The sequence below is a fragment of the Trachurus japonicus genome, chromosome 9 (assembly GCF_045865225.1).
Source record: "Trachurus japonicus isolate A0001 chromosome 9, Traja_1.0".
In the NCBI taxonomy this organism is placed as follows: Eukaryota; Metazoa; Chordata; class Actinopteri; order Carangiformes; family Carangidae; genus Trachurus; species Trachurus japonicus.
This window is the reverse complement of record NC_140915.1, coordinates 5699573-5717234: the sequence shown is the minus strand read 5'-3', so window position 1 is coordinate 5717234 and position 17662 is coordinate 5699573. Positions and strand designations below refer to the sequence as shown.

General features: G+C 43.7%; 2 protein-coding genes across 2 annotated transcripts in view; both read left to right on the top strand.

Annotated features, from left to right (window-relative positions):
• The first annotated feature begins 7790 nt into the window (after positions 1-7790).
• LOC146980788 (GTPase IMAP family member 8-like) overlaps positions 7791-17662 on the top strand; it is a 49390-nt gene continuing 39518 nt past the window's right edge. Inside the window, exons 1-2 of the mRNA XM_085788007.1 lie at positions 7791-7881; positions 9111-10079. Of these exons, the coding sequence (XP_085644133.1) occupies positions 7791-7881; positions 9111-10079 (1060 nt within the window). The remainder of the gene's footprint in view (positions 7882-9110; positions 10080-17662) is intronic.
• LOC146980791 (uncharacterized) lies at positions 13381-17059 on the top strand. The gene is made up of 2 exons (XM_085787936.1): positions 13381-14593; positions 14730-17059. The coding sequence occupies exons 1-2, from the start codon at positions 13459-13461 to the stop codon at positions 17057-17059; spliced, it is 3465 nt and encodes a 1154-aa protein (XP_085644062.1). The 5' UTR covers positions 13381-13458.

Here is a 17662-nt window from a genome sequence, read left to right as displayed (position 1 = left end):
AAGAGACTTTGAGTGGATCTGATGGCTCAGGTTTAGTGATGAGGAAACTGTCACTGTCAGCTGCTGCTCCAAACAGTCATTTGAAGGGACAGATTAGATGTTGATTTTGTTAACAGGGACTTTGTTGCACCGTTGTTGTAGAGCGTCTCGGCCGGCTCCGACAGCTCCATTCCTGGCTTCAGGCTGCCTGCACTTACTATGATTTTAATTTCATTGACAATTTTAACTCCTTTCAGAATCGCCCCTCTTTCTATCGCCTCGATGGTCTCCACCCAAGTAAACTGGGTACTGGTGTGCTTGCGGCAAATTTTCAGTATGCGGTCCGCACCACCAGTCAACAAGCACATGCATGACCGTTGACAAACAACACCCACGCCCCTTTTCCTGACTCTTCTTCTACTACGGATTATTCTTCGGAGGGCACTGCCTCTCGGAGCTTCTCCCCCTACAGGCCAGGACTTCTCTCTCCCCCCCGTATCCCTTCCTCTTCTTCTTCACCTACTGCACCCTCCCCGTGTACCACTGCTGCTAGCTCCCCCTGCGGGCCCCCGCTATCACTACACCCATCCACCGCTGGCCTCCCCATTCAGACCATCATAACTGTCAGAGCCCTCCGTCCCCATGTCACCTTCCGAACAGTAAATAAAAATAACCTATCATACATCAAACTGAGTGCCCCTGCCTCCTCATCTCACAAGCATGACCACACCAGTGTCAAATTTGGTCTGCTCAACATCCGCTCCCTCACTAACAAAGGTCACCTCACACAGGATCTTCTTACCGACCACAAATTTGATTTTCTCTGTTTAACTGAAACATGGCAGCAGCCTAATGATTATACTTCACTTAATGAATCCACTCCTCCAGGTTTTGCTTACAGCTGTCAACCTCGTGTTTCTGGCAGGGGGGGAGGTCTTGCGATGCTCTATCGCGATAAATGGAAAGTCCTGTCGGTGTCTACCCCTGCCTACCCCACATTTGAATCTATCACCCTGCAATTATCTGGTCCCACACCCACCATTGTAGCCACTGTGTACCGTCCTCCAAAGATGAACAAAGATTTTTTTAACGACTTTGCTTCATTTCTGACACACATTTCCACGCTATCTCCAAACATAGTACTTCTGAGGGATTTCAATATCCATATGGACAACATCAGTAACACTCTCACCAGGAATTTTTCATCTTGCATTGACAGCTTTGGACTTCAGCAATTTATCAACTTCCCCACACATTCAAAAGGTCACACTCTGGATTTAATATGCTGCTCTGGTCTCTCTCCTGTCAGCTGTCACGCAACTTCCCTCCCCTTTTCTGATCACATGCTGGTACAGTGGGTACTAGTTTCATTTGGACGGTTTCACGCGAGATTCATGCGTGAGTCACAGGAGGCTCACGCGGATTTTTTGTGGCGGAGTAATTGTGTTTTCACCAGAAGCTGCAATGTGCCCAAACAACCGCCAGGTGGCATCTGTGAGCAGCAGATCGCCTCTATAAGACAGCAGCATGGAGCAGTGAACACGAATTGGGAATGCAATATAATAATAATACAGTATAGTTTTTCAATGAGAAAAATGTAATGACGGCAGCTATACGTCTCACTCTCTTTTATCGATCCTCTTGTCAGCTCCAAACACACCCATCTGCACCGCGATTATGGACCACAGCGTGGTTTTCCACACAGCAGTTAATTAGCCTAACTCAGTGGGCGATGCTGCCGGTGTGTTTTTAAAATGAGCCAACTACTGTACAGTAGTGTTCATTCCCCACCTTGTTTGACTGAGAGTGTAGCTGGATGATTTCTCATGAATGAACGGGCAATAGCCTATGTCACTTTCGGGCTGGGCGATAAAACAGGATATCCTGAAATAACTTTCCCTCGATAGAAATAGGCTACAAGATGTGTGGATATACCGGTAGGTTTCATTCATCCATGTTTTGACAGACAACACAAACAACCAGTGACAGGGACGGACTGGCCATAGGGCAATATGGGCAAATGCCACAACAGCCGCAACCGAAGATGCAGCCGTGCTGATGTGACCGCAAAAAAAAAAAAAAAGTCAGTCGCTGTCAGCTGGTTTACAGCCGGCCGACTCTGAAACACTCGAGACACAATAACATTAGTAACGCAAGAAAGGTATAGGCTAGTTCACTTAGTAGAGCAACTCTCACTATAAGCAAAGATTTTATTTCAGTCTGGGATGCCAACATGCAGTTTTAGTGAACAATGCATTTTCTCTTATCATCATTATTATGATCACTGATATAGCCTAAGCCTATATGTGCGGCTATATACCGTATGTGTGTGTTTATGTAATGCAGGGGTGCTTAAAAAAAAACACAGTTGTCTGGACAGCAGGCATTTTTCTCACAACCGACCTCAAAAGCGAGGGCAGGCCAGGTCCGCCGAAGCATCATTCCGGGTGTTGTCCTTGTTGCCGCTCCACAGAGCACATGGCTACTTAATTATGCACGTGCTGACCATATATGGTTGTGCTGTGCTGAGGCATTCTGGGGGTGGAATATGAGGTGTGTTCATGTCCGCACCATTCTTGGGTCCGGTGTGATTTATCAATGGAATATTGCGGAGAGTTGTGCGCACGCACAGCTTGATCAGTGTTTCCCACAGAAAAAATAAATAAATAAATGTGTCCACGTCTCACGTGTGTTTACGTGCGGTGCGCCCGCACGCGAGAGAGGCGGCAGGTTGAGAGGCTGACTGGCGGAGATGAGAGATGGTGAAACGCTAGCATGATTATTAAAAAAAACACCATCTCTGATCTCTGCCTGCACATAGACAGACACAGGTTCACATACAGACAGGGGCGCTCGGTAAATGCAGATGCAGCGCTGTTAAACTAGAGCAACAGCAACTCTCATATTTAAATTGTGTTTTATATTGATTTCATATATTTCACTGATTGCAATTAGGCTATAGAATGCGAGTGTGTGTTTTATTGAAAGCGAGGCTGGGTGAAAATCGCTACAGTGTGGTTTATATGCAGCGGTCTGTAGGACCAGCTCCATAGACACATCAGCGACACATTAGCACCTTCATTTCAATAGGTGTGCTTGTGGATACTTCAGCCCTGCCCCCCACAGAACTTCACACAGCTGTTCAGTCATCTTAGAAAAACCGGTTCTTACAGTATACCTCTCCTCACACTTTTCATAAGCCGGAGGACAAAACTGTAGGCTTCATTGTTTCGTTTCATTTCGTTAAAGCAGATATCAGTGGAATGTTTTTGTTAATATAAGTCCTAAATAGTCCTATTTTCCGTCAGCAATCACTTACATGAAGTATTTCAGCCTAAACACGAGTCTCTCCGTCACTCTGCTCTGCTGTAACCCGAGGAGAAAATTTTCCGTGTTATCCAATGAGGGGAGAGAACGGCATGAAGGGCTGTGTGTGCAGCCAAGGGATGCGCGTGAATGTGGTGACGTAGCACGAGGACCAATTGATGCCTGACAAGGGCGGGGGCTGCTAACTCATGGTGCGTTCAAGGAAACTCGTACTTTGTGTTTTTCCTTCCTGTGAAGTCATACCAGTTCGATCTGGTACGAGTTCACGGGTCGGAAGTTACGAGTGGCCGTTATAGGGAACTTTCACAGACAACAGGACGGTAAAAACACGAGCTACGGGTTACCTGGAACGCTACCAAGTCGTAGTTGTGACTTGAAGCTGTAACTTACGGTTTCAAAAGCCTGCCTTGAACACAGCATTAGCCGAAACGGCCGTGCCGATGATATCTGCTTTAAGTGAAAATCATCTCTGAATTATGGAACTAAAAATAAAATAGGCCTATCTTTAAAAAAAGATCCTATGATATTTAGCCTAATTGCATTATTTTTATTCAAATGTGACTGAGACCTTTATCTACCTAAACAGAGGGTAACATGAATGAATGTCCTGTTTTGTATTTTTCTGGAAACTGTTACATTATGTAACGTGGCCGCGGCACTCTCTCCCCCCTCTCTCCCTCCCGAATTGGGCATATTATGATAAATATAACTGTAGATGAAAACAATAATTGAAGAAAAAAATAAGCTATTGTCGACCCGATGTAGGCTATAAATGCCCAGAAATCGAATGTTTCATTTGTGTAAGTTGTAAGCTTCAGAAACCATCACACATGGAAAAGTCACGGACTGAGAGACCTGTAGTTTTAATGTAAACAAAGTCATTTACGTAAGAAAAACACAAACGTCTGTGTGAGACCATCTGGGTGGTTCTATTGTGTTCACATTAGCCTAATGAAGAATGAAGAAAACACGTTACAAATGAACTATGACCGAATTGACAGCAGAAACAGTGTGCACTTATCTCAAGGAAATTTAAATCGAATGCAACTGTAACTTGTAATCTAAGAGGCTTCAGAGGTCAACTCGCAACAATGTAGCTTTCCCTCGATTAAAGTAGTTCTGTCATCTCCCACTTTGTACCGGAGAAGAGACAGCACCCGACAGATATGCTAAATGTTTGGATGCAACAAAGTCACTGTTAACAAAATCAGCATCTAATCTGTCCCTTCAAGAGCAGCTGCTGACAGATGTGCATTATTGCTCCGCTCGTGAGTCCAGCAGCATCGGGTCCAGGCTGCTGGCACGGACGTAGCGATCGTGGGCTGAGTGGATTGTTACATTCACCAGAACTTGCAGAACTCAAACTACTCAAACTTGGAGCCACCCAGCCAGGCTACAGGAGAGATCAAAACTATGCAGGGGACCCCCAAAAGGCTGAGAACCACTGATCCTGTTGAACGTAGGCTACTGTAACCACTGTGAAACAATAAAACAACAACATTGATCTGATTGACCGGCGTAGCGGTCCCTCTCTCCACTCACTCTCTAGCTCTCTCGACCACAGCTGCAAATGAAGTACCTATGGCCTATGAATAGCGCCACTCTCCATTGCAGCTACGTTGTGGTCAAACGTGGAATTATCCCAAAATCTTTTGAGCTGCATCTCAGTACGATGCTTCCACCTAGTGGCTACAATGTGACCTACAATTTCACGCAACGCGTGAATCACGCGTTACGTGAGGGAAACGTCTAAATGAAAGTAGTACCCACTGTATCCTTCAATGTCAACCTTACACTTTCCAAGCTCAATCCCCCACGTACTATCTCTTTCCGTAATATCAAGGACATCAATCTGGACATCCTCTCAGCGAGCATCAACTCCCTCCCCAATGCTGATAGTTTTTCCACCCCTGATGAACTGGTACTCCACTACAGCAACAATCTCCATAACCTCCTGGACAATTTTGCCCCGCTTAAAACCAGATCTGTCAATTTTACAAGCTCCGCCCCATGGTTCACCCCAGCCCTCAGACAACTCAAATCCAAAGGACGCCAACTGGAACGCCCCTACAATAAGACTGGTCTCACTGTTCACAAGGATATCTTCCACAACCATATTCTCCACTATAAGAACTGTATCTCACAAGCCAAATCCACCTACTACTCCAGTTTAATCGATGCAAACGAAGGTAACTCTAAGACTCTGTTCTCACTTCTCAGCAAGATTACTCATCGCCCCGACTGTCTCCCCCCACAGATGTATTCCACCGCCTTCTGTAACTCCCTTCTCTCCTTTTTCACAACCAAAATCCATGATATCCATCAACAACTTGTTCCCAGCTTCTCTCAAAATCCACCTTCCATACTCCCCTCCCTGCCACTCCCTCCTCCTCAGTCACTCTCAGCATTTGTTCTGCCATCAGTCTCTGACATTACTCATTTGATTAAAAAATCCAAACCATCTTCCTGCCAGTTAGACCCCCTCCCAACTTCTCTTGTCAAAGCCACTGCTCCCTCCCTTGCCCCTCACATCACGCACATAATCCACTCTTCTCTCACCACTGGAATTGTTCCCTCACCCCTCAAAACAGCTGCTGTCACCCCAATACTCAAGAAACCTGGTGCAGACCCGAATGATCTCAATAACCTCCGTCCAATCTCCAATCTTCCATTTCTTTCCAAGATCCTTGAAAAAACTGTTGCCTCTCAGCTCCACTCCCACCTATCTCACAATAATCTTTTTGAACAATTCCAGTCCGGTTTTCGCCCACTCCACAGCACTGAAACAGCACTCCTCAAAATCTCCAATGATCTTCTCCTGGCAGCTGACTCTGGTCTCCTATCCATTCTCATCCTGCTTGACTTGAGCTCGGCCTTCGACACCATCTCTCACACCATCCTCCTGGACAGACTCCTCTCTATCGGCATCACTCACACTCCTCTCAACTGGTTCAAATCCTACCTCTCCGGACGCTCTCAGTTTATCCAACTAAGCTCTTTCACATCACAACCACTCCCACTAACCTCAGGCGTACCCCAGGGCTCAGTCCTGGGGCCCCTACTCTTCATAATTTACCTTCTCCCCCTTGGTCACATCTTCCGGAAACATCACATTATCTTCCACTGCTACGCAGATGACACCCAGCTCCATATCTCCACCAAACCGGACTCTACCCTCCCACCTCCCTCGCTCACCGACTGCCTCCTTGAAATAAAATCCTGGTTTTCATCCAACTTTCTCAAACTAAATAGTAACAAGACAGAAATTTTACTCATTGGCACCAAACTCACCTTATCCAAATCTCCCAGTTTCACCCTATCCATCGACAACTGTCCCATTTCTCCTTCCCCCCAGGTCAAGAGCCTTGGTGTCATCCTCGATAGCACACTGTCCTATTCATCCCACATCAGCAACATAACCCGGTCCGCTTACTTCCATCTACGCAACATCAACCGCCTCCGCCCCTCTCTTAGCCCCCATACAGCTGCCATCCTGGTCCACAGTCTTGTCACCTCCCGGCTCGACTACTGCAACTCACTTCTGTTTGGACTGCCCCAAAAATCCATCCACAAACTACAACTCCGCAGCCCGCGTCATCACAAGGACCCCATCCACCCATCACATCACACCCACCTTGCAGCAGCTCCATTGGCTCCCCATCACCTACCGTATCCAGTATAAGATTCTACTCCTCACTTTTAAGGCCATCCACAACCTTGCCCCTCCTTACCTTTCTGACCTCCTCCACATCCCCACACCTGCTCGCACAGTTAGATCCTCTTCTTCCATTCACCTCTGTGTTCCCCCCGCTCGCCTGGCCACCATGGGGAGCAGAGCATTCAGCCGCTCTGCTCCCCAGCTCTGGAACTCACTCCCTCCTGACCTCCGTAATATCACTTCTATTAATCTGTTTAAATCCCAACTCAAAACTCACCTGTTCCGACTTGCTCATCACATCTAAGTCACTGCACTTGTTTTAATTCATTTCATTGTTTCTTCCTTTGTGCTTTATGCTGTGTTATTAATATTTTATATGTGCTGTTTTTTTTTTATGCTGTGTTTTTTTGCTTATGAGATGTTCTGATATTCTGTATGTAATTATTTTCTGTGAGGCGACCTTGAGTGCCATGAAAGGCGCCATACAAATAAAATCTATTATTATTATTATTATTATTATATCACCGTGGTGCGTCTTTTTTATACAGTCTATGGGTGCGTCTTGAAATCCCTCTTTGTCCAAAGCGGGAGATGACAGAAAGAGTCTGAGAAGTGAACTACTTAATTGAAGCTACGTTGTTGTGAGTTGGCTCCGGCGTACAGGAAGCTCTGCGCCGTGCGCGCTGTTTCAGCTGCTTCTAGGATAATGTAGTTAACGTCCCCAGCGTAAATGACGCCTGTGAATAGATTTAATCAAAATCTGGGGTTACAACCATGGTTACAGCGTTTAGAACGGCAGTCCTTTAGAACTTATGCCCTGCACAACATGGCGGCCAGCAGACGCATGGTGGCGCTGTTCGGCAGTATGGAATGCGGCATCTACGTTTATATATCTATGGACGTAAATACGTCGACAGGTACAACACACCGTCGGGTTGTGAACCATAGACTGTAACACGTGCAGCAGAAAAACACATGCTGTACCACAGCAGCACCATGGCGATGAACAAGCACCTGAAGCTGCAATATCATTCCGTTCATTCATCTCCGCATAGCGCTCTTTCACCGTTATTGACGCTCTCTCTACACACACACAGAGCGAAGGGCGCATGCAGCAGTGCACCGGTAAAAGCGAAACTCATACGGTCCAATCGCAGACCCCCCCACGACCCCCTCCCTCATCGGACGATGAGACGACCTGACGCAGTCTCCTCGCAAACCTGGGGAAACACTTGTTCCGCTGCTTTATGTATCCATAGATGTAAACACGTCTTCGTGTTGTCTTGTCCTGCACCCCCGATTTAAAAAACATCCTAGAGGAAACACTGGTCTGCTCCATGACTATACTAAATAAATGTGCCTATTCAAAATCATTGTGCTAATATTTCAGTGTGCACTCTGCTTTATCTGTCTATTTTCCAGGTTAAAGCAAACTGATGTGGCATAGTTTTTTTCCCTCAAAAAAAAAGATTATGAAGAGGAATGCACACCAGAAAGAGTATCTGAAGAATTTAAATAAGAGAAGTGTTCAGAAGTGTTTTTTTTGTAAATGACTAATCGTCAACCAAAAATTAATCGTTAGATTAGTCAAAAAATTAATCGTTAGACTAATCGACTAAGCGAAAAAATAGTATATTGTATAGTATAACAATATACTATATAGCTTTGGCATATAATGCACATACTTGTTTGCTTTAGACCAACAATCAGGCATAAAGAAAGCTCTGAGACAACTGGCCCCAAAGGGGTGTTTTTGTCAGGTAAAGATGAACTGTTATGAGAACTTTCTGCCTTCCACGTGTCACTTATTGCGTCTCTTGGCTGAAAAACAACTTTGCAATGAGTCCAGATCTCGTCGCTGTGCACCGCCTCACAAACGCGCCCCGTAACCCGTAATCTCTTGTTTATGACAGATTAAACTAGACAAATATACACGTCGTAACATTGTATATATATAGCGTTATCTACCGCTCTGTTGATTGATTTCTCACCAGCTTCGTTGTAAACAAATGCACATGGCTGAGAGGAGGGTTAGCAAAACAGTGGAAAATCGACTGGACTTACATAGTTCCTCTGTAAGAGATGATGTGAGAAAGATGCTTCTGATGTAAAGATTTATTTTCTGATTCTGTGTTTCTCTCTTCAGTGTCTGAGCTGAGGGTTGTTCTTCTGGGGAGCAGCTGGTCTGAGAGGAGTTCAGTGGGAAACTTCATCCTGGGAGAGACCAAGTTCAACACTGAAGAAGAACCAGACTGTTGTCAGAGAGAAAGTGGACGATGGAAGGAGAAACAAATAGTCCTCATCAACACTCCACATCTGCCGAATCCAAACATCTCTGCAGAGAAACTAAGAAAATATATCAAGAACTGTGTGAGACTCTCTCATCCTGGACCTCATGTGTTCTTACTGGTTCTGCAGATCAGGAACTTCAGACCAGAGGAGAAAGACTCTGTGGAACTGATCCAAAAATATTTTGGTCAAAAATCAGGAGCTTTCACCATCATCATATTCACCAGAGGAGACGAACTGGATGATCGGCCGTTTGAGAGCTACATTGAAGCTTCTGATCCATTTGTCAGAAAACTAATAAACGACTGTAGAGGAAGATATCAGGTCTTTAATAACAAAGACAAAACAAACCACACACAAGTCCCTGAGCTTCTGACCAAGATCCAGAACATGGTGGAGAAAAATGGAGGAAGGTGCTACAGAGCTAAGATGTCTGAAAACACAGAGGTACTCACAAAAACACTAGAAGAGACGATGAGAAAAGAGAAGGAAGAAGAGATGGAGGATATGAAGAGAAAACATGAGGAAGAATTAAAAATACTGAAAGAAAAAATTGAACATGAGAGAAATCTAAGAGAGAAAGAGCTGAAGGAGAAAGATGAATGCATCAACAAGGACCGTGAGGAGAGGAGGAGAGAACAGGAAGAAGATGAAAAGAGATGGAAAAAACAAGAAGAAGCTCTACGACAGGATTTGAGAAGAAAACAAGAAGCCACAGAAAAAACTCTTCAGTCAGTAAAAGAGCAAAAGGAAACTGCTGAGAGGAAACTGGAGCAGAAGGAAGAGGAGATGAAAAGCCTCAGAAGGCTCAAAGAGGAGAAACATGGTAAGACATGTCTTTTGTTATGATTATATTGTTTCTAACATGAACCTGCAGTTATACTGACTTGTTGATGTTCTGTTATATTGCGCTGGGGGGACAATACATGCACACAGTAGAACATTGTCTACCTAAGTGAGAGCAGCAGACAGTGTGGACACAGCAAATTGACATGTATGTTGGTATTTATGTCCCATTATGTCCCGCCCTTTGCCGACCATTTGGGCTAACTTTGTTCAGCCCACAGGCCGATTCTGACCAATCAGCAGCGGGCTGACGCAGGGTCAATGATTGAGAGGCGTCATGTCACGCCCCCTTGGTTTACTTGTCATTTGGGCTGATTTCATTTAGCCCAACACCGCTGTTTTCAGACCAAATTAAGGAACCGGAGGAAAAGTTGTGTTGTTGTGGGAGGGAGAAGACAGAAAACAGAGGTGCTAGCATCAAAGATACTCTACTGCTCTAAACCGTTTTTGTTTAGTTTTTTAAGTATATTTTTTGGATTTTATTATTTATTATATCATTTATTATTATTTTTTGTTGCTGCTGCTGCTGCTGAGAGCTGTGGCCGCTGACGGCTCCAAAGATCCTCAATATGTAACAGGATCGATCACTCTCATTCGCCGATTGATAAGTTTCGTTTTTACCGCGCACCACTGCATGCCTGTTGCAAATACCGGCCTGGTTCTTATAAACGCCTGGGCTCCAAGTTGATTGAGCATATTAAACGCCCGGGCCACTAATGGTCATATATGGTACAGACACAGACAGACGCTTGCTTTATAGTTATGTTCTCAGTGTAGTGTACAAGTGAAGACGTGTCGGCGGTGATCCCTTCTTTTCATCAACACATCAATATACCACATCAGGCAGACACAAGACACTTGATTCACTCACTCTACATGTTCAGGTGTTTTTTGGTTTTATCATTCCACATCAGGGGCCTCATTTATCATTGTGGATACACCTTTTTTTACGCCATTTTCCCCTCGTTTTGTGCGTACGCACTTTTCTCCGCCAAATTTGGGATCTATCAAGCCAAAACCTGACGGGGAAAAGTGCGGACATTTACACCCATTTTGACCCTGGCGTACCGTGATTTACGCCTTTTTTGAGGAACAGGAGGAATTGGCGACACCGTTGCTGAGTCAGAGAACTGCAGTGTGAGAGGGAGAGAGGAGCGGAGTACATTTAGAAGAGCACAGTAGGATTTTTTGAAGTAATTGTGGTAGTGGTGGGCCGTTGATGCTGGCAATCCAACCCGCTCTATAATAACACTAGGCTCTATGTTAATTGATAAACAGAGCGGATTGTGGATTTTGCTTTTTTGATTAGGCTATGTGTGACGTCCGACAAGGATCAAACCATCCAAGTTTAAAAACACATCGGCAGCAGCGCACACTGATCTGCAGCTACTGAGACTGTTATTATTCTGTCACCTGAGTTAACGAGGTGCACGTGTGTTTGGAGCTGACGAGAGAATAAAGAGTGAGACAACGCGGCTCTGAGGAGGAACTGTGAAGAACTCAGCTGTAGCCTAATGGAAAATGACCTAAACCGAGTCCAGTAGAGCTGTAACTGTGTAGTGGAAAGGCGTGCAAAGTAATGGTAACTATCGTCCTGCTTCCTACATTGTTTTAACATCTAGGTAAAAAAAAAAAAAAAAAGATTTTCTGGGATAAACGGGCAGATTACATAAGATTCTTCTTCTTTCTGCTCCCTTTTGTTGAGATTTGGGAGGTTTTTGTTTTTATAGTAGCTTATTAAAATGCAAGATAATTTTTCTGACTGATTTATTGCCCGTGTATCTGCTTTCGGAGAAGCGGAGAAGTTCCGCTTCTTTCCCCCGTCCTCCGCCCGTTGTCTCCGTTGTCACTTTGTTGTCACAAAAGTTGCTGCACCACAGAGAGCACATGGCTAATTAAATATGCACGTGCTGACCATATATAGTTGTATATAGGCGTTCCGGGGGCGGAGTAAGAGGTGTGTTCACGTGTGCACCATTCTTGAGTCCTGTGTGATTTATTGCGGAGAGTTGTGCGTACGCACAGTTTGATTGATCTGAAAAAGGTGTAAATATTTAGGGTGTACGCCATTTTCGTCTTTTCGCCGTACGCAAATATTTAGTAGCAGTTTTACACCCTCTTTGATAAATGAGGCCCCACATCTATTCACCTGAAAGTGAAATAAAACAACACACAAGTAAAACAAGTGGTTGTTTTGCTTCTTTTTATGCTAAATACTTTGTACTTGTACTTGTACTTTTGATACTTGAGTATATTTTTTCACAAGATACTTTTGATACTTAAAGCAGAAGTAAGTGATATGTTTGTGTTAATATAAGTCTTAAATAGTTATATCTTCCGACAGCAATCACTTACATAGAGTGTTTGGACTGAAACACGGGTCTCTCAGTCCCTCTGCTCTGCTCTGAGCCGAGGAGAAAACATTTATCGTATCCTACAGTTTTTATCCAATGAGGAGAGAGAACGGCATGCAGGGCTGTGTGTGCAGCCAAGGGACGTGAATGTGGCGACGTAGCGACGAGGACTGTTATGGTGCGTTCAAGGAAACTCGTATTTTGCCGTCCCAAGTTCAAATATTTTAACTTTTGCGGTCTGCCGCGACGGTAAACTCACGTCATGGTGACGTTTGTGACAGTTTGTTTGTTTTTACTGTTCCGTCCAGCGGCATTTGCTGATCGTGGTTTGCATGTGGAGAAATAGACTGCGCTGTTTGTTATTGTGCGGTCTTTGCTTAAGTAGCTACAACTAGAGAAGCTGGCAGTCAGCAGATTTTCTCCCCCCGGGGGGGGGGGGGGGGGGGGGGGGTCTAACTCGGTGTCACGGTGCATTAGACCATGGATCATGGATTAAATTTATGCCGGAATATCCCTTTAAAGAATTTTTTAATGTAAATATTTTACACAATATGATTTTGTAATGGTATTTATTCCCCTTTTTTCTCTTTTTTTCACGATACCATTTTCTCCTGTTTTGGGGGGTGATGAATACTGTATTGTACAGCAGTGGAAATCAGTGTGTTTAGTGTTTGTCATGTTTGATGCTTGCTTACTGAGTTATGACTAAAGTGACTGACTGAGCATGAGGAGCACTCAAAATACTTCCTCGTAATGAAGGCAAGTTTGTTTCAGCATAACTCTGCACTGAATATGTCTTTGTCTCTGTTGTGTTTCAGCATCTTCTCTCAGGATTGTGCTGCTGGGAAAAAGTGAGGACAAAAAGACAAAACTTGGTAATTTAATTATTGGAAACCAGGTTTTTCACCAAAAACAGTTATCAACCAGACAGTATGTGGCCTCCTAGATTACTTGTCTGTGCACTGAATCTATATTTGTCTCTGTTGTGTTTCAGCGTCTGGTCTCATGACTGGGCTGCAGGGGAAAAGTGAAGACAAAAAGACAAAACTTGGGAACTTCATCATCAGGGACCAAGTTTTTCATGACAAAAAGTCCCCAACCAGACAGTGTGTGGCCTCCTGTGGAGAGTGGAGAGAAAAACCAGTAACAGTGGTGAAAACTCCAGACATGTTCAGTCTGACTGAGGAGATGATGAGAGAAGAAGTGAAGAAGTGTGTGTCTCTTTGTTCTCCTGGACCAAATGTTCTGCTGCTGTTGGTGAAGCCTTCTGAGTTCACTGAGGAGAAAAGAAAAACTCTGAACTTAATTCTGCGTTTGTTTTGTCAAGATGCTTTTAAACACTTGATGGTCGTCCTAACACATGATGAGACTGAAATGAGTGTCACTGTTAATAAACTCCTTCAAGACTGTAGAGGAAGACAATACAGGATGTCAGAAGACAACTATAGATCCTTGATGGAGAAGATTGAAGAAACATCAAATGAAAGTGACCCCATGAAACCAGCTCTAAACCTGGTTCTGTGTGGGAGGAGAGGAGCAGGGAAGAATTCAGCTGCAAAGGCCATTTTGGATCAGACAGAGCTTCATTCAGTCTCCAACTCATCAGTGTGTGTTAAACATCAGGGAGAGGTGTGTGGACGTCAGGTTTCCCTGGTGGAGCTTCCTGCCTTGTATGGAAAACCTCAGGAGGAAGTGATGGAGGAATCACTCAGGTGTATCTCCCTCTGTGATCCTGAGGGCGTCCATGGCTTCATCCTGGTCCTACCTGTGGGTCCCCTCACTGATGAAGACAAAGGAGAGTTAGAAACCATCCAGAACACATTCAGCTGGAGAGTCAATGACTTCACCATGATCATGTTCACTGTGGAGTCAGATCCTACAGCTCCAGATGATGTTACCTCGGTAACTCAAAGCAAAGACATCCAGGAGCTCTGTCAGAGATGTGGAGGAAGATCTGTTGTTGTCAACATCAAGGACAAACAGCAGATCCATGAGCTGTTGGACACTGTGGACAAGATGAGACTGGACAAAGATGAAACACACAGCTACACAATAAAAACATTTGCACACGGGAAAGAGGATGAGATCTTAAAACTGCGGGCTGAACTCCAGGACCTTAAGACAAAGACTGTGGACACAGGTCAGTGCTTCACTGAAGTTTAGATGCATTCTCTGCCCTGTTGCTGTTTAGAAATTGTATTATCAATATAAACAGTACAGGTTTATAGTTTATCAATGATTAACATGTAAACTCACTCGTTTTTCTCATGTTGCAGGTGATGAAGAGACTCTGAGTCCAGACTGTCTCAGGATTGTGCTGATAGGGAAGACGGGCTGTGGAAAGAGCTCTACAGGAAACACCATTCTGGGAAGAAAAGAGTTTACAGCCAAATCAAGTCAAACATCAGTCACCAGGTTTTGTCAGAAAGCTAAGAGTGACATGGACGGTCGTTCTGTTGTTGTGGTCGACACTCCTGGTCTGTTTGACACAACCTTGTCCCATGAAGAGGTTAATGATGAGATGGTGAAATGTATCAGTCTTCTGGCTCCAGGTCCACATGTCTTCCTGTTGGTGTTACAGATCGGAAGATTCACACCAGAGGAGAAGGAGACACTGAAACTCATCAAGGAAGGATTTGGAAAGGATTCAGAAAAGTTCACCATCATTCTGTTAACTGGAGGAGATAAACTGGAAAACGAGGAGCAGACCATTGAAGAGTACATTGAAAAAGAATGTGATGCTTCCTTTAAGAAGTTGATCTCTGACTGTGGAGGAAGATACCATGTGTTTAATAACTATGATAAACAAAATCACTCACAAGTCAAAGAGCTGATAAAGAAGATCGACACCATGGTGAAGACAAACGGAGGAAGCTGCTACACTAATGAGATGCTGCAAGAGGCTGAAGCAACAATACAGAAAGAAATGAAGAGGATCCTGAAGGAGAAGGAAGAAGAGATGAAGAGAGAGAAGGAAGAACTAGAAAGAAAACATGAGGAAGAAAAAGAGGACATGAAAAGAAGGATGGAAGAACAGAGCGCAGAAACTGAACGAGAGAGAAAACTGAGAGATGAACAACTCAAGGAAATGAAGGAAAAGATAAAGAAGGAACATGAGCAGAGAAAGAAAGAAGAGGAAGAGAGAGAGGAGAAAGGCAAGAGGAAGAAAAAACAGGAAGAAATTCAACAACAAGAATGGGAACAAAAACTTAATGATCTGGAGAAAAAAATAAAATCTGAATCAAAGTCAAAGGAAACTATAAACAGAGAGCTGGAACAGAACAGAGAGGAGATGAGAAAACACCAAGAGAACTGGGAAAAGGAAAGAAAAGAGGGGTGGGAAAAACGTCAGCAAGAAGATGAACAGAGACGACAGGAGGAGCAACAAAAACTGAAAAAACTCCAAGAGGAATATGAACAAGAAAAAGAAAACTCTGAAAAGAAAAGGAAAGAAGAAGATCGAAAAAGAAAAGAAGAGGAGGAGAACATGAAAAGAAAGATGGAAGAACAGAGAGCAGAAATTGAAAAAGAGAGAAAACTGAAAGTAGAACAACTCAAGAAAATGGAGGAAAACATAAAGAAGGAAAATGCGCAGAGAAAGAAAGAACAGGAAGAGAGAGAGGAGGAAGACAGGAGGAAGAAAAAAATGGAAGAAATTCAACAACAAGAGTGGGAACAAAATTTTAACGATTTGGAGAAAAAAATACAATCTGAATCAAAGGAAAAGGACAGAGAGCTGGAACAGAGCAGAGAGGAGATGAGGAAACAACGAGAAAACTGGGAAAAGGAAAGAAAAGAGGGGTGGGAAAAACGGCAGCGAGAAGATGAACAGAGACGACAGGAGGAGGAAGAAAGACTGAAAAAACTCCAAGAGGAATATGAACAAGAAAGAGAAAACTCTGAAAAGAAAAGGAAAGTAGAAGATCAAAAAAGAAGAAAAAATGAGGAGGACATGAACAGAAGAATGGAAGAACAGAGAGCAGAAATTGAACAAGAGAGAAAACTGAAAGTAGAACAACTCAAGGAAATGGAGGAAAAGATAAAGAAGGAAAAACAGCAGAGAAAGAAAGAACAGGAAGAGAGAGCGAAGGAAGACAGGAGGAAGGAAAACCAGGAAGAAATTCATCGACAAGAATGGGAACAAAAACTTAATGATCTGGAGGAAAAAATAAAATTTAAATCAAAGGAAAAGGAAAGTATTGACAGAGAACTGGAACAGAGCAGAAAGGAGATGAGAGAACAACAAGAGAACTGGGAGAAGGAAAGAAAAGTGGGGTGGGAAAAACGTCAGCAAGAAGATGAACAGAGACGACAGGAGGAGCAACAAAAACTGAAAAAACTCCAAGAGCAATATGAACAAGAAAGAGAAAACTCTGAAAAGAGAAGGAAAGAAGAAGATCGAAAAAAAAGAGAAGAAGAGGAGAAGGAAAGAAAAGAACTAGAAAACAAATACAAGAAACAAATAGAAGACATGAAAAGTAAATATGAAGAGGAGGCCAGAAAACAGGCGGAAGAATTCAGTGAGTTCAAACAGAAATACATGAAAGATTTTGAAGCTCTGATGGAAAAACATGATGAGGCTGTGAGGACAATACTGTGGCCCTGAAGTGCAAATCACAATGGCAAATCAGAAAACAACAGCAAATCGGAGAAAACACAACAACAAAAGAGAAAGAACAACGGCAAAAGAGAAAACACATAATATTCACATACACATGTACACATACATACACACAAAGCATATTGCACATGGTGTACACATTCAACTGCACAACAAACAGAAAACCGCAGAAAGTACGCGTGGAGCACATACTTTAGTTTATTTAGTTCATCGCAGGACAGCGTGCAGTGACATTAAAGCAGAAGTGAGTGATATATTTGTATTAATATAAGTCTTAAATAGTTCTATCTTTCCACAGCAATCACTTACATAGAGTGTTTGGACTGAAACACGGGTTTGTCAGTCCCTCTGCTCTGCTCTGAGCCGAGGAGAAAACATTTATCGTATCCTACAGTTTTTATCCAATGAGGAGAGAGAACGGCATGCAGGGCTGTGTGTGCAGCCAAGGAACGCCGTGAATGTGGTGACGTAGCGACGAGGACTGTTATGGTGCGTTCAAGGAAACTCGTATTTTTCCGACCTGTGAAGTGGTACCAGTTCGATCTGGTACGAGTTCACGGGTCGGAAGTTACGAGTGGCCGTTATAGT